This window comes from Ylistrum balloti, unplaced genomic scaffold, assembly GCF_031769215.1.
Source record: "Ylistrum balloti isolate Yb309-2 unplaced genomic scaffold, AGI_CSIRO_Ybal_v1 Utg369572, whole genome shotgun sequence".
NCBI classification, from domain to species: Eukaryota; Metazoa; Mollusca; class Bivalvia; order Pectinida; family Pectinidae; genus Ylistrum; species Ylistrum balloti.
Genome location: NW_026781867.1, coordinates 79,726 through 105,190, shown reverse-complemented (window position 1 = coordinate 105,190; position 25,465 = coordinate 79,726). Strand labels below are relative to the sequence as shown.

The following is a 25,465-nucleotide window of genomic DNA, read 5'->3' as shown; positions in this document are numbered from 1 at the left end:
AATCCAGACGCTCCAGTGACAGGAACATTTATCTCAAAGGCAATAAGAGGTATACTGTAGTCTTATTTCACACAGATACATGAATATATACCTAGATAACTCTTATCGAACAAGAATTCTTTGTATCAAAATTTTATTTCAGGTGTTGTTGTATTCCCAGTTGAATTTAAACAAAAACAGGTTTTTACAGTGTATGAACACTTGTATACTAAAAAATAATTCAAATTTTACATTGTGTCAAATCCATCAAATATGTATCTGGCTTTGACACAGAACTTTAACTAACTGGATGGTAGTTAAACTCTGATTAAAGGGTAAACATATACAATACACATATCTTTAATGAGGTAATGGACTAGTCCTTGTCTTTATGTCTATATTTGTTGGTACAATTTCTATGTACTAAGTACTGTGGTAATCCGTAAATATTATGAAACTCTGCTGTTTAAAACGATATAAATATTACTTTGTATGGATGGGAAAAGATAATTTTGAAATTCCAGCTGTAAATCTCAGGTCACTATTGTTACTGAATTTCTTATAGTGACAACCTTGACCAGAAGAATACTTATTTCTTCTGATCATTTGATTGGCCAGACAAAACTGGTCAGTCAGTGGACAGGTATAACTTACATTACAAAGTATAAAAGAACTGGTTTAAGGATATCATAATTTACCTGAATGAAAACAAAAAAGACAATTTTTTTAATTTCATTTTTTTTTTATTAATTGTTAATGAAATAAATAGTTCACAGCTACAGTTGATATAGCACTGAAATGATTTGGTCCTGAGAATCTAGTACAATGTCTACACACTTCAGAGTCTTAATAGTTCTGCTATACATGTGTATCTCACACTTCACTTTCCAGTAATGTTCTTCCCCCAGGAAGATCATTCTTGTTCTCCTTCTTCCCAGAGATTAACCCTTGGATTGAGGACTTTCTTTGCTGTCTGTTTACCACCTGTGAGGTTTCCGATTTAAGAAGGATACGACGATTATCAATTGTTGAGACATTGGCATCCTTATTAATGCTCAACATCCTTCTCTGTCCTGACAGTTGCACACACACCTGATTTAACTTGACACCATGTTTCTGGAGGACAGGAGTCAAAACTTCACTGATGGAACGATGAGGTTTTGTCTTCACTGCGATAGACTTTCCATTTGGCAGTTCCACACAAAACATTACACGTCTGTTGATAACAATTTCTAATGAGGCCAGAGTAGAGATGTCTTTTGAGAGGTTCAGAGGTTTCGTAGATCCAACGAGAGAAACGTCAATTGCTTTGAATGGGATGTTCCTTTTGGTGCACAGACGTCCTAGCACTGCCTCAACTGTCTGACCAGGCTTAGCGCTGACGACGGTCGAAGAACCATCTGGTAAGATCACGCGGCAGAAGTGGAAATCGTCTCCGTTTTCGTGGTCATCCTGTGAATTTACATTAAAGAACAACAATAAGAATTTTGTAATAACAGAAAATAGAGCCTTCAATGGGAATTAAATATCGGTGAAAGTATTAGCAGTGATTGTAATTATACCATTGGTGATGACTGGTATGAAAGTAACATAGTTTGAAATCAAAATTACACAACATAAGGTAGTGAAGTCTATGAGGGTGTATACCATTGCTAATAACTGCAAGTTTGTAAGAGATAAAAAGATATTTAAATTCTAATCCTAGAAAACATTAAGCAACACTCCTTAATTCAAATGGCTGTCTTATCAACGTCTATTACACAAAATTCATCCTTTAGTTGTTTATAGTCATGCTTACCTCTTTGTTGTTGGCCTTTATCTCCTTATGAATGGTTTCAAGGTCAATCGATAATCCAGGTCGCGTCAAGGTCGTACTGTTGACATCAGAGTCCATGGAATTAGACGAGGCGGAGATACAGCGGTGTGCTTTCAGATCGGTGTCAGATGTTGTTTTGTTTGTAAGAGAACTACAGTTATTCTTCTTCAGGTCAGAATCAGACTTCGCTTTAATAGCTTGTTTCATTGGTTTTTGCTTCCATGGCAACAGTGACAAACGTTTTCTGAACTTGGTGTCCTCTGTATCCTGTCCCTTTGTTTTTGTCAGTCTTTTCTTGCCTTTGTGCTCTTTGTTACTCAGAATTCCCCGGAAATCATCCTTAGGAAGGCCAAGTGGCTCATTGTTCATTTCCCTCATCAGATACGTCTTGTATAACTCCGATTTAAGAAATCTTGGGTAACTGTCTGTTTTCATGAGCCTGTACACCTCCTGCTGTGCTTGATCAAAAGTTGACTCACTAGGTGTAAGGAGCTCAAGCTCCACTTGTTGTCTGGTAGTATGATCTACATTTACCGCATTCAGTGCCATCTCTGATATAAACTTGGTGTAAATGTCTTTAGCTGCAGTTTTTTTTCGATTAGGATCACAAATACTCTTAAATTGTTCACAAGTCCTCCAAAATAAGATATTTTCTTCACTGAATTCCTTTTTGAGAAACTCGGTGAACACTGAAATGCCACCCACACACTGTAGTAACTTCTCAAACGAGACTGCCCACGATGATATATAACTTACTATCTCTTCATCATTGTCTGTGTCGTACATGTCGTCAGCGTAGCATGTTGAAGAGAGGCGATTACTAGCCTCGAACTCAATGGCAGCCAAGGAGTGATGCAGGTCAGACATGCAGCTAGCATTATTTTTAGCCAGTTTCTTCAATTGTGCATGTTCAGAACTTTTTCTATGTTGACGTCTTCGCTTTTTAAAGACTTTATCAAACTGGTCAATTCTTTCCAGAGATGCTCCTGTTAAACCAGGGTTAAGGGTAATGTCTAATACACACTTTGCACTAATGGACTTTCGACGATTAAACATACCACTCCCAGAACTAAACGTGATGTCCAAATACATGATGTTACCAGTTTAAACTGTAACTAGGAATACTAATACAAAATCATCAATGTCCTTACTGTTTGAAATCTCATTCAATACTGCCTTCATCTGGCTGACCAAGCTTATATATATCCTGGTCAAGTTACAGCTAGTGGTCACTCACTTTGACACCAGTACATTCAGACCATAAATTGTAATCAAGAATTTTCGGTTTTTCAAAACACAATTTACAAAAGAACTACATTTTACTATTAGTACAATTAGATCAGGTAACAATTAAATGTCTATGTCTGGTGCTCAGCCAATCAGAACTCAGGTAAAGGTAGAGCTGGTGGTACTAGCCAATCATGGTAGAGCTTTGATTAGCCTAGTGGCATGTGTCAGCTTTAGGGCTAAGGTGTAGAGACCAATCTAACAGTGGTTATGTGTGTACAGGTAAGCTGGTTATCTGGGGCTAGGATCTAGTCATGTTTTCACACCTGCACCTACCTGTTTAGTTGACCTTATCAGAGTATCTGGTGTTGTACATGCTAGTTGACAAGTAATAGTAATTAATGTGTTTGTCAGACTGTAATCACACAAATAAATCTTGTTTTATATTAAATCAAGTTCATTATAAACCTTGTTTGACAAGCTATTTGTTTATCACAACCATCTAATGTACAATTTCGCATCTATTTTTATCCTTTCTTGAAAATCTTTTATTCACTTTTGTAAGTGAAAATCTTTTATTCACTTTTGTAAGTGAAAATCTTTTCCTATTTCATAATTTAAAAAAAAAAACAGTAAAATAAATCAACTTTAATTATCATTTTTATATCAAGGAGGTAGTAAACCACACACTAAAATGTGTCAGTTTATATTTGTGTATCAGAAATATTTATCAGTAATTCTGATACAACAACATATCATTATTATTATTTGTAACTACAAATTTTGTCATTATTTATTTAATCAGTATCAGATGTCTTAGATCAATTAACAAAGTCAGTTAATTATCTGATAGTAAAAGAAATAAATTTTATTGTAGATATTTTATTTTCACTTACCAATAGTGCTATTGTTCTGAATAAATATATTTAGTTTATATAAAGACATATCAATTAAAAATGTATTGATATGAGAATAAATGGTTTGATTAAACATATGTTTGTTAAATTTTCTATTTTACCAATAATGCAATTGTTCTGAATAAATATATTTAGTTTATATAAAAACTTATCAATTAAAAATGTATTGATATGAGAATAACTGGTATGATTAAACATATGTTGGTTAAATTTCCTATTTTATATATGAAATAATTAGAATTGTGATGGCTTGTTGTACACATCGTCTGTTACTTAAAAAAAGTCGGTATACTGACAATTTTCTTGAAAAGACATAAGTACAATACATCTATATACTTATGTCACTTTCATTGAGGGATTATATAAAGAAAATTTAAAACAATGAATCCGACATACAAAGATTGAAAGGCAAATATGCCGTCTTTATCATGTTATTTTATTTTATCATTAATTTTATCATGATTAAAAGTAAAGACAAAGCAAAGATATAACATATATTCACTACCAAATAAGAAGAGGACACAGTCACAGGAAGGGACAACAATACAACCTCATGTCTGAGGTAATTATATTTCTCAGTAATTAGTAATTATACCTGTCTTTCTACTTGTCCTTTCATTCTGTGGATATGTACGTCCTGAGGACAGACATGTACAGATCATTTATTGATAACAAATGTCCCCCAGGACTTTTTAGATCAGACAAACCAGAAGGACTTATCATTACGTGTTTCTAGATCTTTAAGGCAGTAAAACTTACCAGTTTTTCTTGGACACACTACTTTCATCCTTGCTCCTTTTAACCCCAAAAATACGTGTCACTAGAGCACTCAATAGAAGTGTGGCAGAGTTCCGTACCTGGAGTCAAAATCATGTGATTTCAATGTCAATATTATCACAATTATACTGTAACTATTCCACAATAATTGACAGAAAAAAAAAATAAACATCAACAAAATGTAACAATTCATTTGATTTACTGTTAGCAAATATATTTAAAAGATTTTAAAGAATGATTAATTTATTTTAAATACACTCAAGTTGTCTGACTTACAGCCCAAAATGGATTCTGGAACCCGAGTATGGCTGCCCGCAGTCCATCAGCTACAAAGGGTGCCACATCATCAGCGAGTCTTGTGTCTCGGTACAGCGACCTCAGAGTGTTCAAGGCATGCACCTACAAATTATTCACTTGTAAGTATTGATATATTATAGTATCATCATTTCTTTTCTGATCATGTTTAATTATAATAAAATAGACATCTAATTAAGCTTTACGCTTTCTTATATCATTCTAGGTATTTCCTCAAAGTGGCAAAAATTAATAAACAACTCAATGTCAAAATCTGAAAATTGATTTTGAAATTTTGAGATGTTATAATTAATTGACATGTATTAGAACATCTCTGATTGAGTAGGTGTTTCTATCTATACAGAGTATCACATTTGCTAACATATCACCCTGTACAAACAGCTTGCTTAACCTATCACCTTGTCCAAACAACCTGGTGACACAGTGATCTCAGTAAGCTAGCACTCTCCACCCCAAGCCTGATGTCACAGTGTGAAGTAACACAATACTAACATTTACATACTGTAGAAATTTACATCAATCCCAGACAATGAAAATATTATATAATTGTTGTGTAAAGATATTCTAGTCCTCACAAGATTTAGCAATTTTTATAGGTACAAAATGAATTATGATACATTTGATTTTATGCAATGAGATCAATTATGGATAAACATGTAATATTGTCTATGGAGTATTTTTCTGACTTCCATCTAAGAAAACAATACTTTTAATTATTACTTAACCCTCTCACACTCTTTATATCTTAGAGCTTGTTACATCATTTTAACAGAGAAAGGTAAACCTAACAGTACCTTCCTTCCAAAAAAATATTACTGAATGAGGGCAAAATGACCCAAAAATGCACTTCCTCATTTAACAGTGATAACCAAGTCCAGACACAATCATGCCACAAAGCCAGTATTCCTCGTAATAAAACAGGTAAAAAAAGTATGATTGACAGGTAATACATGTTACATAACAAAGTTTATTTTTGAAGCTAAATTGTAATTCTGGTCATTACACATTCAAAACATTCTTTCACGTAGCTATTTCAGATCCTAGTTAATTTCAGGATTTTACAGCAACTAATATCAAACATCAATTAAATGTTAAAAAAATCAGTTTAGTTCTTTTCTGAAGAGATTGGAATACACAAGCCAGCATTCACAGTCAAGACAGCCTTTCTATAGTTTCCAGTGCAGCATAATAAATAATTTTTGTGCAAGTTTCATTTTTGTTGGGTATTTTCATTTCAGCAAATTTGATTATATATAAACAATGTATAAAAAGGGATCAGATACTCAGGCAAAGCCTATATAAACCTTCTCCATGGTTATATGTAAGAAATTTTGAAAGAGGAAAACATTCAACCATACACTACACTATCATTACTCATCCAAACCAATACGCAGTATTAGCAACTATCATTATAATTAATGAAAATTTGATAAACAATTTTGAAGTATAAATAATATTAAATTAGAAAATTACTACAGGAACAAGGGGTGGGTTATAAAAACTCACCAGATATGAATACAGTAAAAATATATTGGAATACATAGTTGACTGTTAAAGGGATATGTGACAGGTGACTGTTTGGGACAGATGTAAGTATAATTGTGACCTTTATAGACAGGTGTTGATACAAGTAACCTTTATAGACAGGTGTTGGTACAAGTAACCTTTATAGACAGGTGCTGGTACAACAGTAACATTTTTAGACAGGTGTTGGTATCAAAGTAACCTTTATAGACAGCTGCTGTACTAGTGACCTATATAGACAGGTGCTGGTACAACAGTATAACATTTTTAGACAGGTGTTGGTATCAAAGTAACCTTTATAGACAGGTGCTGGTACAACAGTAACATTTTTAGACAGGTGTTGGTATCAAAGTAACCTTTATAGACAGGTGCTGGTACCACAGTAACATTTTCAGACAGGTGTTGATATCAAAGTAACCTTTATAGACAGGTGCTGGTACCACAGTAACCTTTATAGACAGGTGCTGTACTACAGTGACCTTTATAGACAGGTTATGGTATAACAGTGATATTTATAGACAGGTGACATTTATAGACAGGTGTTGGTATACATTGACTTTATAGGCTGTTTTTGACATACAGATTCTAATTTTATAGTCCAAGACTGAAATTCTATTCTTAGTTGAATTTTATAGACAGGTACATGTACATAGACTTTTCTTTACATTAGAGACTTAAATATTAGTGATATTGGAGACTTGATCTGATGATAGTTTTCACCGTTTCCCACAGAGCCACAGATTAATCATACCTGTGGGTTTGAGGCTGACTCCTGTCCTGTACTGTCTAACAGCGCCATCTGTAGGAGTTCTGTCATTGTCTGTTTAAAGCATGGCCTGCCTGTACTTATTGGTTCTGTGGTGACTAAAGTCTGAAATACACAATGTCAGGTAACAATTTACAGGTACCTCAGACCTAAGTATAAAGATATTACTGAAGATATCTAGTAATTTAACAGTGTGAAACGAAATTAATTCAAGATGAAGGACCCCAACGGAAATAAGCGTATATTGTTATGCTTTTGGGGCTATCCTTGGATAGATTTGTTTAACATATATATCAGCTGTCTTTATTGTGATTTTATGTTCCGGTGTTGCATGTTTTATTTATGTCAATTTTTCACCTTATGTACTATGTAACATGTATTTTATTTATCATGCTTTGTATACATTTGTGCAAATCTTTCCTGAATAAATTTATTATTATTATTATTATTATTATTATAAGATAAAGATAGTGAGATTATATTATGAATCCACCACAAAAAACTTGATAATAAAAACAATTTCCATGTTTTGATAAATATGATAAATTACAGGTAAATGTCAGCTGTTTACTAACATTTCTATCTGCTAAAATCATCCAAGAATGATTAATATTGTTTAGAGTGACCCTTCAGACAGACCATTTCAACTTTGACAGATTTGTAATGACATTTTGGAGAAAGATTCAACATATGTAGTCTACTTCCTTCTCAATCTGTTATGTAAGTATTTGAACTAGACCTGAATGTAGAAGGGTACACCAGCACTACGACGAGTAGAACACAACTTCGAATTAGGATCATCTGCTTGGATGTCTGCCATTACTTCCTGTAGCCATCTCCGTGGTAGCTTGTGTAACTCCTGAATGTTACTCCTGAAGAGAGAAATTGATAACATTTAACCCTTTCGGCACCGTAGGCGACTTTGGTCAATAAAGTTACATATCTTTATTATTAGCCAAGATATGCTTGTTTCAGTAATGCTGCCATTGTTTTCGGATATTTTCCGGAAAATATTTGGCGCTGAGCTGTACATTGTAAGAGATAATTGGCGCCAAAAGGGTTAATATCCGAAGGATGAAGGTCACATGAAGGTCAGATCCTGTTGGAGTGATGGATTATTTATTCCAGGTGGGTTAAAATCAGAAAACATCAGTTTTTTAATAGGATAACGTTCGTAAGACAGTATCTTTGATGCTTCAGTAGATCACTTTCTAAATAACTTTTTTTGTATGCCAGGAATCAGGTTAGTTTTCCCAACATTTTAGAATATCTACCTTGATTCTTGGTTGACAGATATTTTATGCATTATAAGGGTCTTAAATCTGTTGGTTTTCAAGTTCATATGACCCACTGAATCCATGTAAAAGACTGTAAATTTATAATGTGAGAAACAAACCTCCATAACATATCAGCCATCTTGACAAAGCCAGCATAAGCCAGCTCAAAAGCACCTCTATGTACTGACTCCAGCAGCTGCTTCTTGAAATAGTTTCCCATCACCAGTATCTTAAAAACGTAAAGAAAACAACAATGTTGGTAAATTTCCATTTAATTGAGAGTAAATACAATAAAATTCAAGCCTTGAAATATATATCTACAGCAGTAGCATTATCACCTGGTCACATGATAGAAGTCCCTCAACGTCAGGCCTGCCTGGATCAGAGATGGGTGCTGCTAGATTTAGCTGGCCGAGGAGGAGGGATACCTCTTTGATATTTCTCCAGCAGCAGACAACAAGGTACTCTGGCATCAACATCACTGTCTCTTTACTCCGCTCAGCATCCTTTAGACTGTCGGGGTCAAGGAGAGTGTCCAGGTTCAAGCCTGAAATAAGACAGTGAATAATGACATCACAACACCTACCTCATGTTTTGAATCACTGAATTAGCGTTATCTAAGACAATGTAGGTCTGAAACACACTCACTTAGATACTTTCAACTTAAACTTTACACAAACATTACTTGTTCCATTAACATATTAAACAGTATATTTCACCTATACTTCGCAAGTGTATGACAGGTTTTAAAGGTAAAGACAAATCCAGGGAAAAGACAGCTAACATCCTCTATAGTACTAACTACAATGGGTCATTTTATATAAAGTTTCCATGCCACAAAATTGATAATGTCATCAAGTTTTATTTCTTTTTCCGTTTTTTTCAATATGGGAGGAAAATAGTCAAAACATGTCTATTCAGTGAACAAAGATATCTCAACCCACATGTAAGAGTTTGGCTGCTTGCCTCTAACTGACCAACAAAACTCTTACACTGTCTACAGACCCATGTAAGGTTCTAAAAATCTCTGGGACTATAAAACAATATTTAAAATTTTTCATTTTTCTGGAAACATGTTATTTCAATGTACCAGGAAATGTATATACTTGTCACATATTCTAATTTCCTATCACCTGTCAGCAGTGACATCACTTAACATCTATTTCAGGAAGTCAACACATGTGATATCAATCATACCATAAAGATTGGCAGATAAATTGTGGTCAGATGAAATGGAAAGCTGTTCAGTGATTGTTGGGTGGAGATCTGAAAATACCCCTCCTCCATTATACTTCTTACACTGACATTCTGTCTACACTGTTAACCTGTCTACACTGACAACCTGTCTACACTGTTAACCTGTCTACACTGGCAAGCTGTCTACACTGACAACCTGTCTACACTGACAACCTGTCTACACTGACAATCTGTATACACTGACAACCTGTCTACACTGACAACCTGTCTACACTGTTAACCTGTCTACACTGGCAAGCTGTCTACACTGACAACCTGTCTACACTGACAACCTGTCTACACTGACAATCTGTCTACACTGGCAACCTGTCTACACTGACAACCTGTCTCCACTGACAACCTAATCTCTAGTGAGTACTTTACAGTGACAGCAGATTATATAAAATCCCTCCACATCAACGTTAATTGTTTGTGTATAATGACTTTCTCTTGTTTAATGGTTTCGATGTTCCAACGTGAAGACTTTTCATCAAATTTTGCGTGACCTGTATCAATGTGTCAATCTAATCTACAGAAGAACTTTACCACCAATGGCTTCCACTGGTACGTTGCCCTCTGGTGATGTGTTATGGACAACAGGGGAGACAATTTCTGAAATTTCCAGGCAAATGTTGATAAGGTTCTGTATGAAGGACTGCCAGTGCTGAAGAGACTGATCCTGTGCAAGGTTTCTGTGGAGGAGAAAAAGTCATTGACCACGTTATGTCTCACTGGTGTCCAAAGGTTTTAATGGAGAGGACATCTACACATACAGTATATAGGGTGATAAGTCTAAACTGTTCAGATATTTTTTTTCATATATTACTTTACCACACATTATGTTTGTTTATAAATTACATATTTATCTGAAACTGTTTTGGCACAATCACATGTTACACCAGCTGAGTAGAAGACAGATGTCATAGTTTCAACAGGTAAAGAAGTCCTGCTTACTTCAATGCCACGTCGAATAGGACATATCTGATGCAGTGCAGGGTAGGATATAAGGGACGGTTTGCAGCAGCCATGATCAGACTTTCTTTAGCAACCTCCTTCTGATCTTGTAGGTATGACAATAGTATCCATAGCAACAGTAGACTTCGTCCTGATTGGCTATTGTCCGCTGGAGGCAGACAGAATGTCTCTCTGTGTTTTGTTAGGAAGAGTTTTGACTGATAGCTGTTTGAGTTTTTCAGAATGTCATATATTTCTGGTTGTACCAGAAGGACTTTGAAGAGGTAAGCTGCCGTAGTACAATCCTGGGGTCGTGTTGATGCAGCCAAGGTCAAGGCAGTGTCAAAAAGAGGCTCTAAGTTTGAAAGGCCCTATGGAAAACAACAACAGATTAAGCTACATATTCAAAAATTGAGGTCAAAATTTCTGATACATATTTCAACATGTGAAAATTGTGCTAATATGTGGAAAAATTTTAAAAAAAAATCTGAAGCATTCTGTCATGGACAATGATTACTAAAATCTGAAGGAGGGAAACACAACCAGTAAGTACCTCGTGGTCCCTGCGGTGCTGACAACAATACTGTAGGATTTTTGTGGCTTCCATCTTGTTTTCTTCAAATGTATCTGTGAGACACTCCAGGAGGGACTGAAGCTGTGGGGCATGGACACAGCCGACCAGGTCAAACCCAAGGTTATCTCCTATGCAATGAAAACATATTTAACCAGGTCAAACTCAAGGTCAACTCCTTGGTAATAAAATGAGACATCCTACCAAGCCAAACGCAAGGTCATCTACTATGCAAATGATAAACTACCAAACACTGAAATAACTTGACACAAGAGTCCTTTGGTCTATCTATTTTTTCAACCTGATAAATATCTTTGTGGAACAAATTACCAAATGAGGACATGGATAATTGTATAAATATTTCTCAATACTGGTGAAAAATACAATAGTAATTAAGTCACAAATCATTTCAAATAAATACTTGTTTTGGTTGATCAGGTTACCATGGATACCATCAAAAATAATAACAGAAGTCTTACCTATGTAAGGAAGAGCTGTGATAACTAGAGACAGGATGGACAGACAGGTGGTGCGGCGGGCGAAGGATGAACCGGACAGACACAGGAACTGGTGTTCCACTAACCATCCCACAAAGTCCTGTACAAACATAAAAACATTTCTTTATATCTATGGATAAACTTTGCGACTTTATATTTAGTTTTTCAAATCTATGTATTCCAAAGGTTACAGACAAAAAAAAAGTTTGCTATAACAACCTCTTTCAGTTTCTCTGATACCATAGCAATTCAACGGACAACAATTGTACCAATATTTCACATATATTCAAAATTCATTTGCTAAATACAAAATTTCAATGTTGTTTTATTGAGATTCTGTCACAGAAAACCTAAACAAATTAACAAGATCAGCATAAGGACCATATTCGTAGTAACCTTATTTTCCTTGGGGCATTTCAAAATGTGTGATATTGAAGCCCAGTGTGTTACAGAATGACGTTACACAGGAGTCCATCATCCATGTCATTATCCATATATAATGATAATGACCATTACAAAGGTTATAGAGACAATTACAATGGACACTGTAAATATTTTCTATTATATCCCGATTATCAATTATTCCTAAATCACAGGTCAAGTACATAACTAATCTACATCAGATGTCTATTTCTTGATTCTTGTATGTCATTAAACTATCAGGTTATCTCATATAGATCAATATCACTGACATTTACCCATGACATAATTAAATCACTATTTCATTCAAATACCTTAAATGTTTAGGCTTTAAGAAGGGGTAAATATTGTGTAAGAAGAAATATTGTTATCACAATATGGCATTACTTCAGATGGGAAGGCCAGTAAAATGGACTTAAAAGTTTATTATCGTTTTCTAAAATGCTTTTCAAAATTCTGATGGATGGACCGTCATGTCACTTTTAAGGTAACTTAAAGCTTGTGTCAAAGAATCATTAAAAAAAATACTTCCTGAAAGTCTTTGTGTGCATATCTTTGTATTATAGGAATAAGGAAACAATATGCATGAACAATTTTCAAAATTTGCTGAAACATGTTTCCAATGTCATGAAAGTAATATTAGGGGGACCATCAAATATCCTCATAAACCTTGTCATTTTGTAATTATCTAGTTATCTAGGGAGACTCTGTATGTCTCTCTTATCTCAGCCTTGTTATAACATACCTGATAGTTATCTAGGGAGACTCTGTATGTCTCTCTAACCTCAGCCATGTTATAATGTACCTGATAGTTATCTAGGGAGGTTCTGTGTGTCTCTCTAACCTCAGCCTTGTTATAACATACCTGATAGTTATCTAGGGAGATTCTGTATGTCTCTCTTATCTCAGCCTTGTTATAATGTACCTGATAGTTATCTAGGGAGATTCTGCATGTCTCTCTAACCTCCTCTCTAACCTCAACCTTGTTATAACATACCTGATAGTTATCTAGGTTCTGTATGTCTCTCTAACCTCAACCTGTTATAACATACCTGATAGTTATCTAGGGAGATTCTGTATGTCTCTCTAACCTCTGAACAATAGCTCTAAACAGTTGTTAAAATCATATCTAGGGAGACATGTCTCTCTAACCTCAGCCTTGTTATAACATACCTGTATATAGGTTAAGTATTGTTATTGTTATCTAGGGAGATCTCTAACCTAAGAATATTGTTATAACATACCTGATCTCTAACCTCAGCCTTGTTATAACATACCTGATAGTTATCTAGGGAGACTCTGTATGTTTCTCTAACATCAGCCTTGTTATAACCTGTATAACCTGATGATGTTATCTCTAACCTTGTTATAACATCCTTTTATAACATGCTAGGGAGATTGTATGTCTCTCTATCAACCTCACCTTGTTATAACATACCTGATAGTTATCTAGGGAGAACCTCTGTATGTCTCTCTAACCTCTCTCTAACCTCAGCCTTGTTATAACATACCTAGAGATTCTGTATGTCTCTCTCTCAAAGTAACCTCAGCCTTGTTATAACATACCTGATAGTTATCTAGGAGATTCTGTATGTCTAACTCTAACCTCAGCCTTGTTATAACCTGTTATAACAAATAACATACCTGATAGTTAAACATCACCTGATAGTTATCTAGGGAGATTCTGTGTGTCTCTCTAACCTCAGCCTTGTTATAACATACCTGATAGTTATCTAGGGAGACTCTGTATGTCTCTCTAACCTCAGCCTTGTTATAACATACCTGATAGTTATCTAGGGAGATTCTGTATGTCTCTCTAACCTCAGCCTTGTTATAACATACCTGATAGTTATCTAGGGAGATTCTGTATGTCTCTCTAACCTCAGCCTTGTTATAACGTACCTGATAGTTATCTAGGGAGATTCTGTGTGTCTCTCTAACCTCAGCCTTGTTATAACATACCTGATAGTTATCTAGGGAGATTCTGTATGTCTCTCTTATCTCAGCCTTGTTATAACATACCTGATAGTTATCTAGGGAGATTCTGTATGTCTCTCTAACCTCCTCTCTAACCTCAACCTTGTTATAACATACCTGATAGTTATCTAGGGAGATTCTGTATGTCTCTCTAACCTCCTCTCTAACCTCAACCTTGTTATAACATACCTGATAGTTATCTAGGGAGACTCTGTATGTTTCTCTAACCTCCTCTCTAACATCAGCCTTGTTATAACATACCTGATAGTTATCTAGGGAGACTCTGTATGTTTCTCTAACCTCAGCCTTGTTATAACATACCTGATAGTTATCTAGGGAGACTCTGTATGTCTAACCTCAGCCTTGTTATAACGTACCTGATAGTTATCTAGGGAGGTTCTGTATGTCTCTCTAACCTCCTCTCTAACCTCAGCCTTGTTATAACATACCTGATAGTTATCTAGGGAGATTCTGTATGTCTCTCTAACCTCAGCCTTGTTATAACATACCTGATAGTTATCTAGGGAGATTCTGTATGTCTCTCTAACCTCAGCCTTGTTATAACATACCTGATAGTTATCTAGGGAGATTCCTTGTTATAACATACCTGATAGTCTCTCTCTCTAACCTCAGCCTTGTTATAACATACCTGATAGTTATCTAGGGAGATTCTGTATGTCTAACCTCAGCCTTGTTATAACATACCTGATAGTTATCTAGGGAGATTCTGTGTGTCTCTCTTATCTCAGCCTTGTTATAACATACCTGATAGTTATCTAGGGAGATTCTGTATGTCTCTCTAACCTCAGCCTTGTTATAACATACCTGATAGTTATCTAGGGAGATTCTGTATGTCTAACCTCAGCCTTGTTATAACATACCTGATAGTTATCTAGGGAGATTCTGTGTGTCTCTCTAACCTCAGCCTTGTTATAACATACCTGATAGTTATCTAGGGAGATTCTGTATGTCTCTCTAACCTCAGCCTTGTTATAACATACCTGATAGTTATCTAGGGAGACTCTGTATGTCTCTCTAACCTCCTCTCTAACCTCAGCCTTGTTATAACATACCTGATAGTTATCTAGGGAGATTCTGTATGTCTCTCTAACCTCAGCCTTGTTATAACGTATCTGATAGTTATCTAGGGAGACTCTGTATGTCTAACCTCAGCCTTGTTATAACATACCTGATAGTTATCTAGGGAGACTCTGTATGTCTCTCTAACCTCAGCCTTGTTATAACATACCTGATAGTTATCTAGGGAGACTCTGTATGTCTCTCTAACCTCAGCCTTGTTATAACATACCTGATAGTTATCTAGGGAGATTCTGTATGTCTCTCTAACCTCAGCCTTGTTATAACATACCTGATAGTTATCTAGGGAGATTCTGTATGTCTCTCTAACCTCAGCCTTGTTATAACATACCTGATAGTTATCTAGGGAGACTCTGTATGTCTCTCTAACCTCAGCCTTGTTATAACATACCTGATAGTTATCTAGGGAGACTCCGTGTGTCTCTCTAACCTCAGCCTTGTTATAACATACCTGATAGTTATCTAGGGAGATTCTGTATGTCTCTCTTATCTCAGCCTTGTTATAATGTACCTGATAGTTATCTAGGGAGTTTCTGTTTGTCTATGTTAGCTCCTCTCTAAACTCATCCTTGTTATAACATACCTGATAGTTATCTAGCCTGTGTCTCTCTAACCTATTGTTATAACATACCTGATAGTTATCTAGGGAGATTCTGTATGTCTCTCTAACCTCAGCCTTGTTATAACATACCTGATAGTTATCTAGGGAGATTCTGTATGTCTCTCTTATCTCAGCCTTGTTATAACATACCTGATAGTTATCTAGGGAGACTCTGTATGTCTCTCTTATCTCTGGCTTAGTTTTCTTGTTCTTCATGTTCCTCTGGAGTGTTGCCTGGCTCTCCTGTAGTCTGAACAATAGCTGTAAACAGTTGTTAAAATCAGACCTGCTGCATCATACCATTATAGTATATAGGTTAAATATTGATTGTTCTTTTAAATAGAATATAATCAGTTGCAAATTACTCATTTATGGAATTGGAAAAAAAGGTGTTTACATCACATATACCTGAAATGCAGACATCTTTGGGAAAATCATTTCAAAATGTGCAATAATTCTTCAAAATTTATACTTAACTTTATACTAGAAAACAATAAAAACCTGCCTTTTTTAGGTGGGCCAGAAGGTGTTGTCTGAAAGATGGCGATTGGTTATTCAGGTTCCAAGGTAAGAACTGTTGTAGTAAATCAAACTCAGTCTTACTGATGACCTCTGTTGATCTCTGGTTCTCACAAAGTAAGGCCAAAACATCTAGTCTCACCTGTTATTTTCAAAAGTAATTAATACAATTACACTGAAAAAATCAAGTCTCACCTGTTGTCATCTAAAGTGATCAAAACAATAACACAGAAAAAATCATTTTGTGATGTTGTTTAATTGATTTAAACAGTTCAAGTTACCAACATATCAGCACATTATCTGTATGCAAAAGTTTTGATCAACAAGTATTTGTTTGATTACTGTTACACTGGCAGCTCTTTACAAACATTCCTGTGATCCTGACTTACATGTTCGTTGATTGGAGTCATAACCCGATTTATGAATATTAAAATGACAGCTCCAAACAAACATCCTTGTGACCTTGACTTACCTGTTCATCTTTATGTGCCATAGCTTGTTTGATGACTGTTATACTGACAGCTCCATACAAACATTCTGAGGACCCTGACTCCTGGTTTTGAAGCAGTCCCATCACTCGAGCTCTCCTTAGACAAGTCACTAAGGCTCCAAGGTGTTGATCAGAAGAATCTAGAACATCACAGCATCATGTTGTTAGTGGAGTCCTAATTTCATTAATTTATCATTAATCTGTCTTATTTATTCCTAGATTTTTGGTGAGGGTGATAATGGATACCATACCTTTAGAAGTGTCCTTGGTCAGCTGCTGAACCATGTGATGAAGTGTCATCTTGCCATTCTTCAACAACTTGGGCAGGATGTACTGTGGATATAGAAAACAAAATAGACACTTAATACATGTATATGTGTCTAGTGTGGTCACAAAATAGATAGAGCACTTATTTTCAATAAACATCCAAACATTTTTCCAAGAATAAGACCACAATGCTCCCATCTGATGCTTAAAAGAGATCCAGAATTATGATCATACCTCCATCACATGAAGTTTGTGAAGTTTATTGTTGCCAGACAGCACGTCCAGGACAGGGTCGACCCACAGGGTCAGCCATTTTGTCTGGCAGTCATGGGCATTTCTCAGCTCTCCTTGGTGGGCCTCACATAGCCTCTGATACAGCTCACTGGCCTGTGAGTGAGAAAACTGAGATACACAAGATGTAATTACAGATTCACATCTATAACTGTTACTGATCTACTGTCTATGAATCTAAAGCTAATTAATTTGACCTATGACCTCAACGGTACTTTGACCTCAGTCACAGAATCTGAGAAATAGTTAAAGACACTGATTTGTCACCCTACAATCAAGTAGTAACCTACTTTCAGATGTTTTAAGCAATATGAGTGTCCATTACATTTCAGGAAGAAAAACATGCCTGCAAGTAAGAAGTTATGGCAGCTAGCAACATTGAATTGAACCTGTAAACTCAATGAGACATTGACCTTTGGCATATAGATCCAAAACAATGTATGCAACACAACACCTTACCATCCTGTACACATCTATGAAAAATCATTATTTTTTTCTATCTCCATTGAGTAAGAACTTATCATCCAGATAATGAATTTAATTGAACTTAATGTTGCCTTGACCTGAACTACCTATATAAGGTAACCTTTAATCCACCCTGCAATCCTACAGTAACCATCTACGTGTAATCAAATAATTTGATAGGTGGATGGACATAAGAGAGAAAAAAACACTATTGTATTACGTCACACCTCTAAGCACATATTTATTGGATGGTTGGACAGACAGAAAGATGAAATGGCATCCACCTGCTTATTGAACTAAAGCAGTCAACTAATATAAAGATATTTTGATCAGTGGTGTAATGATCAGTGGTGTAATGATCAGTGGTGTAATGATCAGTGGTGTAATGATCAGTGGTGTAATGATCAGTGTGATGATCAAATGTGTAATGATCAGTGGTGTAATGATCAGGTGTAATGATCAGTGGTGTAATGATCAGTGGTGTAATGATCAGTGGTGTAATGATCAGTGGTGTAATGATCAGTGGTGTAATGATCAGTGGTGTAATGATCAGTGGTGTAATGATCAGTGGTGTTATGATCAGTGGTGTAATGATCAGTGGTGTAATGATCAGTGGTGTAATGATCAGTGGTGGTGTAATGATCAGTGGTGTAATGATCAGTGGTGTAATGATCAGTGGTGTAATGATCAGTGGTGTAATGATCAGTGGTGTAATGATCAGTGGTGTGATGATCAGTGGTGTAATGATCAGTGGTGTAATGATCAGTGGTGTAATGATCAGTGGTGTAATGATCAGTGGTGTAATGATCAGTGGTGTAATGATCAGTGGTGTAATGATCAGTGGTGTAATGATCAGTGGTGTAATGATCAGTGGTGTAATGATCAGTGGTGTAATGATCAGTGGTGTAATGATCAGTGGTGTAATGATCAGTGGTGTAATGATCGTGTAATGATCAGTGGTGTAATGATCAGTGGTGTAATGATCAGTGGTGTAATGATCAGTGGTGTAACGATCAGTGGTGTAATGATCAGTGGTGTAATGATCAGTGGTGTAATGATCAGTGGTGTAACGATCAGTGGTGTAATGATCAGTGGTGTAATGATCAGTGGTGTAATGATCAGTGGTGTAACGATCAGTGGTGTAACGATCAGTGGTGTAATGATCAGTGGTGTAATGATCAGTGGTGTAATGATCAGTGGTGTAATGATCAGTGGTGTAATGATCAGTGGTGTAATGATCAGTGGTGTAGTGGTGTAATGATCAGTGGTGTAATGATCAATGTGTAATGATCAGTGGTGTGATGATCAATGTGTAATGATCAGTGGTGTAATGATCAGTGGTGTAATGATCAGTGGTGTAATGATCAGTGGTGTAATGATCAGTGGTGTAATGATCAGTGGTGTAATGATCAGTGGTGTAATGATCAGTGAATGATCAGTGGTGTAATGATCAGTGGTGTAATGATCAGTGGTGTAATGATCAGTGGTGTAATGATCAGTGGTGTAATGATCAGTGGTGTAATGATCAGTGGTGTAATGATCAGTGGTGTAATGATCAGTGGTGTAATGATCAGTGGTGTAATGAATGATCAGTGGTGTAATGATCAGTGGTGTAATGATCAGTGGTGTAATGATCAGTGGTGTAATGATCAGTGGTGTAATGATCAGTGGTGTAATGATCAGTGGTGTAATGATCAGTGGTGTAATGATCAGTGGTGTAATGATCAGTGGTGTAATGATCAGTGGTGTAATGATCAGTGGTGTAATGATCAGTGGTGTAATGATCAGTGGTGTAATGATCAATGTGTAATGATCAGTGGTGTAATGATCAGTGGTGTAATGATCAGTGGTGTAATGATCAGTGGTGTAATGATCAGTGGTGTAAAAGTAACATGAATGCTGAAGCAAATTTATTGCTTTATCACAATTACATTGCACATCTTTCTATTGTAGAAAATACAGAAATACCCACTCACATAACAAGATAATGTTTGCTCCTTCATTTGGTTGAGAACATCCCTTGGCATGCTGGGTAAAACTGTCAGGAAGTGGGTGGTGCCTACATATCCCACAATACCACACAGACTGCCATATTTCCCCTTGCATGACCAGTTGATGTCAAGGATGAGAGTACGAGCAAGGTCCAGCAGAAAACTGTCTTGGATGGGATCTGAATCAGAAAAGAAAAAAGTTTGAATAAGTTGTATAACTAGTACAGTATGTGTTTAAAGCAGCTAGTATATTATATGTTGAAAGCTATGGCAAAGATTTTAGTTACATTTCCTTTCTTAGAAAAAGTCTTGTTAATCAGTTAAAGAAGGCTGTTACAAGCCTATAAACCTTAATAACTTTTATCTTAATGTACAAATTTCACATATTGGTAACCAATTTTTTTAAACTATTAGTATGGTACAATTAGCTGGTCTGTTTTTAAACAAATGTGATTTTCACACAGTTTATAGCTTAAGTGCTAATGTTTTACAAAAGTACATTTTTTTTCCAAATAATGTTCCCACCATTCAGAACATATTTCCAAAAATTAACAAAACCACACAATTTGAACTGACACAATCAAGTTTTACCATCATGAATTGCTCCTGTCAAATATTGATACAATGTACATTAATGTGTGTCAGAGTATTACTTACCAGTTTGCTGTGCCAGAGAATGAACTTTCAATGAATTTGTAAAGGTGTCTCTTGCATTAAGCCTTATTGCCTGTAGAGGAAAATTATATATACTGTCAACATTCTTGGACATAATTTTGTTAATGTTAAAAATAACTTGAAAATAATGATGCCATTTCTTGTTCTTTCACTCTAAATCAGTTTTTTTACTTACCAATTTTATTATTATCTAACCAAGCTACAGAAAAAAACATGATCTTACATCTACAGTGTCCTCCCATGTCGCCCAAACATATTGCAGGACTTTCTGTAACGTGACCTCACCACCTTTCAACCTTGACCTCATGGCAGGGGAGACACAGTCTGTCTTCAAACAGGCACTGTTAAACCATGAAACAAGTGAGATAAAGTAGTCACACATAAAGGATTTCTCCAGACAAAGAATATTTCACAGATTTTACCTTGACCAGTACACGATATAAACTTCAAGTCGAATGAGATTTTGTTACAGAATGTAAGCCCTTGACTGAGATAAATCAATGTTAATCACACCAAGATAACACATGCTATTATCCTAGACTGATCATGAGTCACTTACCTGGCACGGACTGTCCATAAACACATAGACTTGGCCAGCAGTAGCTTGCTACCTGTGTCCTCACACCTGAGAATAAAAATATATTCTTATTTTTCAGAACATCAACTAACACTTTATATCTGCTATCAATACGTACATTCAAATACATTTGGAGAAAATTCCCACCATACCATATAAGGAATTCTGATTTGTTTTGTTTTGTATTACTTTTATATAAAGGAATCTTTTTTTTCTCTATATTTCATTGTCTCTGAGGGACTACTCTGTGATACTTACTGAGAGTTTAACTGGAGAAATTCATCTGGGAATACATCCAGTAGAAGACAGGTGTTGTCCATGAACTCATACAGGAGGTCAGCTGGATCAAGGTGAGCAAACAAGCCATAACAGAGACACAAGTGACTAGTAGGAGTAAGAGGGGCAAGGTTTAAAGAGTAAAGACCACATCCCTCCAACCAGGAATACTGAGGTGCTGACGTCTGAACTACTAGTCTCCTGAACGCTGCAGACAACAACTGAAATAGACAACAATAAACTAGTATAGAATTAATAAACCATTGATGCACATATATATAACTTTTAATAGGTCACATTGTTGACATTACTGAAGAATTAAAAAAAATCATATTTCTAAATGTTCTGCAGTATACATAACTAGAGTATCAGTGGAACAGATGAGAGCTCCCAGAAATAACTTTACTGGAGACTTTTTCAGTATGTGGATTTTGCATTTGGTCAAAATAATGTCATTCTGTCTGGGATTTAATTTACAGGTCAGCTATCTGCAATGATTATTATTTATGTGTGCTTATGAATATTTTTGTATTGCAAATTGTCTGGGAGATGATCTAGAGCTCAAAGAGAACAGTCATTGAAGCAGTTTTCCAAACATTTACTTACAATAAGCTGTAAGTTTCAATGGGATTAAATCCAAATATAGTTTTGCTCAGGACCTGAATTTTTTACAAAATGCAATATGACGTAATAACGGGGTTGCCGACTCTGACTTTGGAACACATTGTCTTGGTGTGAACAATTTATAGACCAAGTTTCATTATTCTACTTTAAATGCAAACAAAGTGATGCTCCAGACATGAAATTATGATAAAGGGAAACAAATCAGGAGTTGTGGGCCTTTAATCTAGTACACTTGACAGACCAGGTGGCAACTAAATGCTTCCCTGAGAACAAAAAATTTAAAGTCAATACACATTTTTAACCACGACAAGAACTGTTGATATTTTAAGATACAATGGCATGAAATATGATATAACCTCATTCCATTGTGTTTGGTTACCTGGGCGACAACTTCTTGTGGACAGAGCAGTTTGAGCAGCAAGACTAGATTCATACCACAACTTGTTTTACAGTCCAACATGAAGTTGTCTATAAAATACAAATAAAAACAAGTTTACTGCCTGTTTTGATATGCAAAGTGCTGAGCATCCTCCTGGGTTTTGAGATGAAGATACTGAATACTCAATTATAGTAAATGTTAAGATACTGTCTATCACATTACATAATAATCAATATCACAGATTGCAACCAATGAAAATACAGAATACAAAACCAACAGATACAATAACCAATCAAAAGCCTTGATATCTCTTTGTCCTTGATTGTAATGTAGTTTGGTCCGACATTGTAAACCGAGGTTCTGTCAAAAAAATCTATAAGATTCTGATGCACATTGTCTATTTATCAATGGAGATTACTTTTTTAAATTTTAATTTAACAAAAATTGAGTACATTAATGCATTGTGAAAAGAGGAAAGAATAAACAAAATACTTACCTGATTTTAGTATTTTCATGTTTGATGCCATCAGTGAACTGGCATATCCTATAAAACTTTTCTGTGATTCAGATTCTGTCAGGATCTCTAGTATAGTCATGTGACACTTCTGAAGCATTCTATTGGTTGTTTGTAAAGCTGTTAGGCAATTGTGCATCAGTTCATTCTGTTTGACAGGAGACAGGCTTGCACTGTGATAAATAATATTCAAAATGTTTGACTACAGAAAATAATACAAATATTTGGAATTACCGAATTCAGAATCTAATAATTCTGGGGATATCATTTCTCTTATTCTTTTTCAATTCAATGCATGCTTAGTCATATACATTAAAGTAAATATGTATTTCAACTTTATGAAATGAGCAATTAAAAAAAAACCCCAAAAACACCCTTATATTCAGGAGTGATATTAACAAAGAAATTAAGTACATAAATATAAGCCTTTAGAACAGACTCATGAATGCATAGTGAGCTGAAGAAAGAATGAAGTTTTGGTGAAATCTGAAACATGTCCGATACCTGAAAAGCTCGATGAATTCAGACAGTGCTTTGCTCAGAAACTTCATCACTGAAAAAAGAAAAATTCTAATATCAAGATAAACTTTGATATGAAAGTATTGTCTCATATAAAACTTCATAAAACATCAGAGAATTACGTTTTAGATTAAAAAATCTGTGTGTGTGTTGTAAAGCATCAAATTAAAGATACTTGTCTGGAGACAGACTGATTCATGGAGGGTTATAGTACAGTAAGATATTGGTATGGATTAACAATGCACTGAGGTATGATCACCTAATGTGTTGTCAGTATAGACTGCTAATCATATGCATCTTCCAACAGTAGAGTGCTACGTGAACATACGACATACAAGCACCTATATATATTTTATTAAGAAAACTCACCAGGTAAACTTATCAGACAAAGGCAATTTTCTCCTGCAAAATAAAAATTGCCAATTTTTTATTTCATACCTTCATTTCATCTTCTAAAAAATTTTTATCATACATGCACATGTCTTAGTATATGACATAATTTTATGATTTAGAATGAGACATGTACTTACTGTTTGCTTAGTTTGTTTGGTAGCTCAGGGAAACACCTGTTACCTTATTGATTTGAATTGCTAAAGAAGCAATGATGGTTTAAAATCCAGAAAGAAAAATTGCATGAAGCCTTTCATATACCATAGTCAGAAATATGTTGATGGACAAATCTCCATTCTTACCTAGTTTAAAGTTCTCCATTAAACTAGACACAATGTCCACAAGTGACCTCCATCCAGTTTCACTTGAGTCAGCTCTTGTCTGACAAGTAGTCATTTTATTCAGGAGCTGCTCTGTTAACGCCCCCTTCACTCTGTCTCTGATACAGGGAAGATAATTCTGGAAAGTGCTGCAAATATGGGATAAACAGAACAGATAGAAATAATTAGAAAACATCTTTAAATGATATAGTGGTATATCATTCAATATTTGTGCTGCGATACGTCCAGGAAGTAAACCAATACCTCCTGGCTCAAATAGAAAAGTGCACCTGTTACACAGTAATGATAAAGCATTTGTTGGCATTTCTACGGAAACCGTCATGGATTATTACCCAGCATTGGCTTGATATTGGTTGAATACAATATACTGCTTCTGATAAAAAATGAATCTTAATCTCCACTTGTAGATAGTAGGTATAATATCGTACCTGGCTAGTATTCTCTTTACTGGGTGTTTTGGTGGACAGTTGAGGTAGATATTGACCATGAATTGTAATGGTAAAAGCAGTTCCTCCTCAGTTATCTGTTCTGTTAAACCTGCACACATCTGTTTACATAAAGATACATTAATTATCACAGAATATAAATATGTTTATATGTGCACAGTCATTTCATTACAGCAAAGAAATAGAAGAAAATTCCTACATTTGAAATCACTGTTTTTATTTTTCATTTTTTAGTTAGCACAGTATTTCCGAGTTAAGACAACTTTTTACAACTTTAATTTGTTTAGAAATTCAGGCCAACAGCAATCTTATTTTGCTACAAAGTATGAATACTTGGCTCATTCCTTTGCCAAATCTTGAATTGGAAGGGTACAAACATGTATTTTGATTAAATAGTAGTGTTGTAAATATTTGTGTATCGTTTGTAATGAGAGTGAAGAAAAACACATCAGACTGACATTACTTACTGCTTTTATCATAGGTATTTGTTCTTTAACATCACTGTTTTCAAACAACCTTTTCAATTCCTGCATGAAGAAACTTTTTCCTATAACAAATAAAAAAAATTGATATTTTAAAATTCACATCTTAATATTTAAGATAGACAAGATCAAACTGGAAGCATCACACCAGATAATTATTCTGCAATAAGCCCAGAGTTTTTTTTTCTCACTTTTACTCAAAGTTAGGTAAGTGGGTGAAAGGTCATGGAATTAAGCTTGTTGTTAACTCTATAAAACTGAAATAAA

At 35.3% G+C, this 25,465-nt stretch overlaps 2 protein-coding genes across 2 annotated transcripts in view; both read right to left on the bottom strand.

The window, feature by feature from the left end:
* Positions 1-25,256, bottom strand: part of LOC132565104 (thyroid adenoma-associated protein homolog) — an 88,497-nt gene extending 63,241 nt beyond the window's left edge. The window contains exons 1-27 of the mRNA XM_060229715.1: positions 25,184-25,256; positions 24,699-24,817; positions 24,232-24,398; positions 23,909-23,941; positions 23,525-23,573; positions 23,003-23,193; positions 22,507-22,595; positions 21,486-21,724; positions 21,210-21,275; positions 20,874-20,991; positions 20,633-20,702; positions 19,961-20,154; positions 17,463-17,615; positions 17,213-17,294; positions 16,944-17,101; positions 16,458-16,613; positions 16,103-16,213; positions 11,839-11,956; positions 11,342-11,490; positions 10,789-11,159; positions 10,381-10,526; positions 8,937-9,145; positions 8,718-8,827; positions 8,061-8,193; positions 7,307-7,426; positions 4,993-5,115; positions 4,699-4,796 (exon numbers count right to left, since the gene is read on the bottom strand). Coding sequence (XP_060085698.1) covers positions 4,699-4,796; positions 4,993-5,115; positions 7,307-7,426; positions 8,061-8,193; positions 8,718-8,827; positions 8,937-9,145; positions 10,381-10,526; positions 10,789-11,159; positions 11,342-11,490; positions 11,839-11,956; positions 16,103-16,213; positions 16,458-16,613; positions 16,944-17,101; positions 17,213-17,294; positions 17,463-17,615; positions 19,961-20,154; positions 20,633-20,702; positions 20,874-20,991; positions 21,210-21,275; positions 21,486-21,724; positions 22,507-22,595; positions 23,003-23,193; positions 23,525-23,573; positions 23,909-23,941; positions 24,232-24,398; positions 24,699-24,817; positions 25,184-25,249 — 3,638 coding nt within the window. The 5' untranslated portion in view covers positions 25,250-25,256. The remainder of the gene's footprint in view (positions 1-4,698; positions 4,797-4,992; positions 5,116-7,306; positions 7,427-8,060; positions 8,194-8,717; positions 8,828-8,936; positions 9,146-10,380; positions 10,527-10,788; positions 11,160-11,341; positions 11,491-11,838; positions 11,957-16,102; positions 16,214-16,457; positions 16,614-16,943; positions 17,102-17,212; positions 17,295-17,462; positions 17,616-19,960; positions 20,155-20,632; positions 20,703-20,873; positions 20,992-21,209; positions 21,276-21,485; positions 21,725-22,506; positions 22,596-23,002; positions 23,194-23,524; positions 23,574-23,908; positions 23,942-24,231; positions 24,399-24,698; positions 24,818-25,183) is intronic.
* LOC132565074 (regulator of G-protein signaling loco-like) lies at positions 853-2,887 on the bottom strand. Its single transcript, XM_060229682.1, has 2 exons — positions 1,778-2,887; positions 853-1,431 (listed from the first exon to the last, which is right to left on the bottom strand). Exons 1-2 carry the CDS (start codon positions 2,885-2,887, stop codon positions 853-855), a joined length of 1,689 nt encoding a protein of 562 aa, XP_060085665.1.
* Positions 25,257-25,465: the final 209 nt, after the last annotated feature.

What these genes read in the sequence shown, in the direction of transcription:
- LOC132565074 (XM_060229682.1), bottom strand. Translation starts at nt 2,887, where the DNA reads ATGTATTTGGACATCACGTTTAGTTCTGGGAGTGGTATGTTTAATCGT. An exon ending in TAAAGGCCAACAACAAAGAG is followed by an intron (nt 1,432 to 1,777) that starts GTAAGCATGACT and finishes GTAAATTCACAG; the next exon opens with GATGACCACGAAAACGGAGA.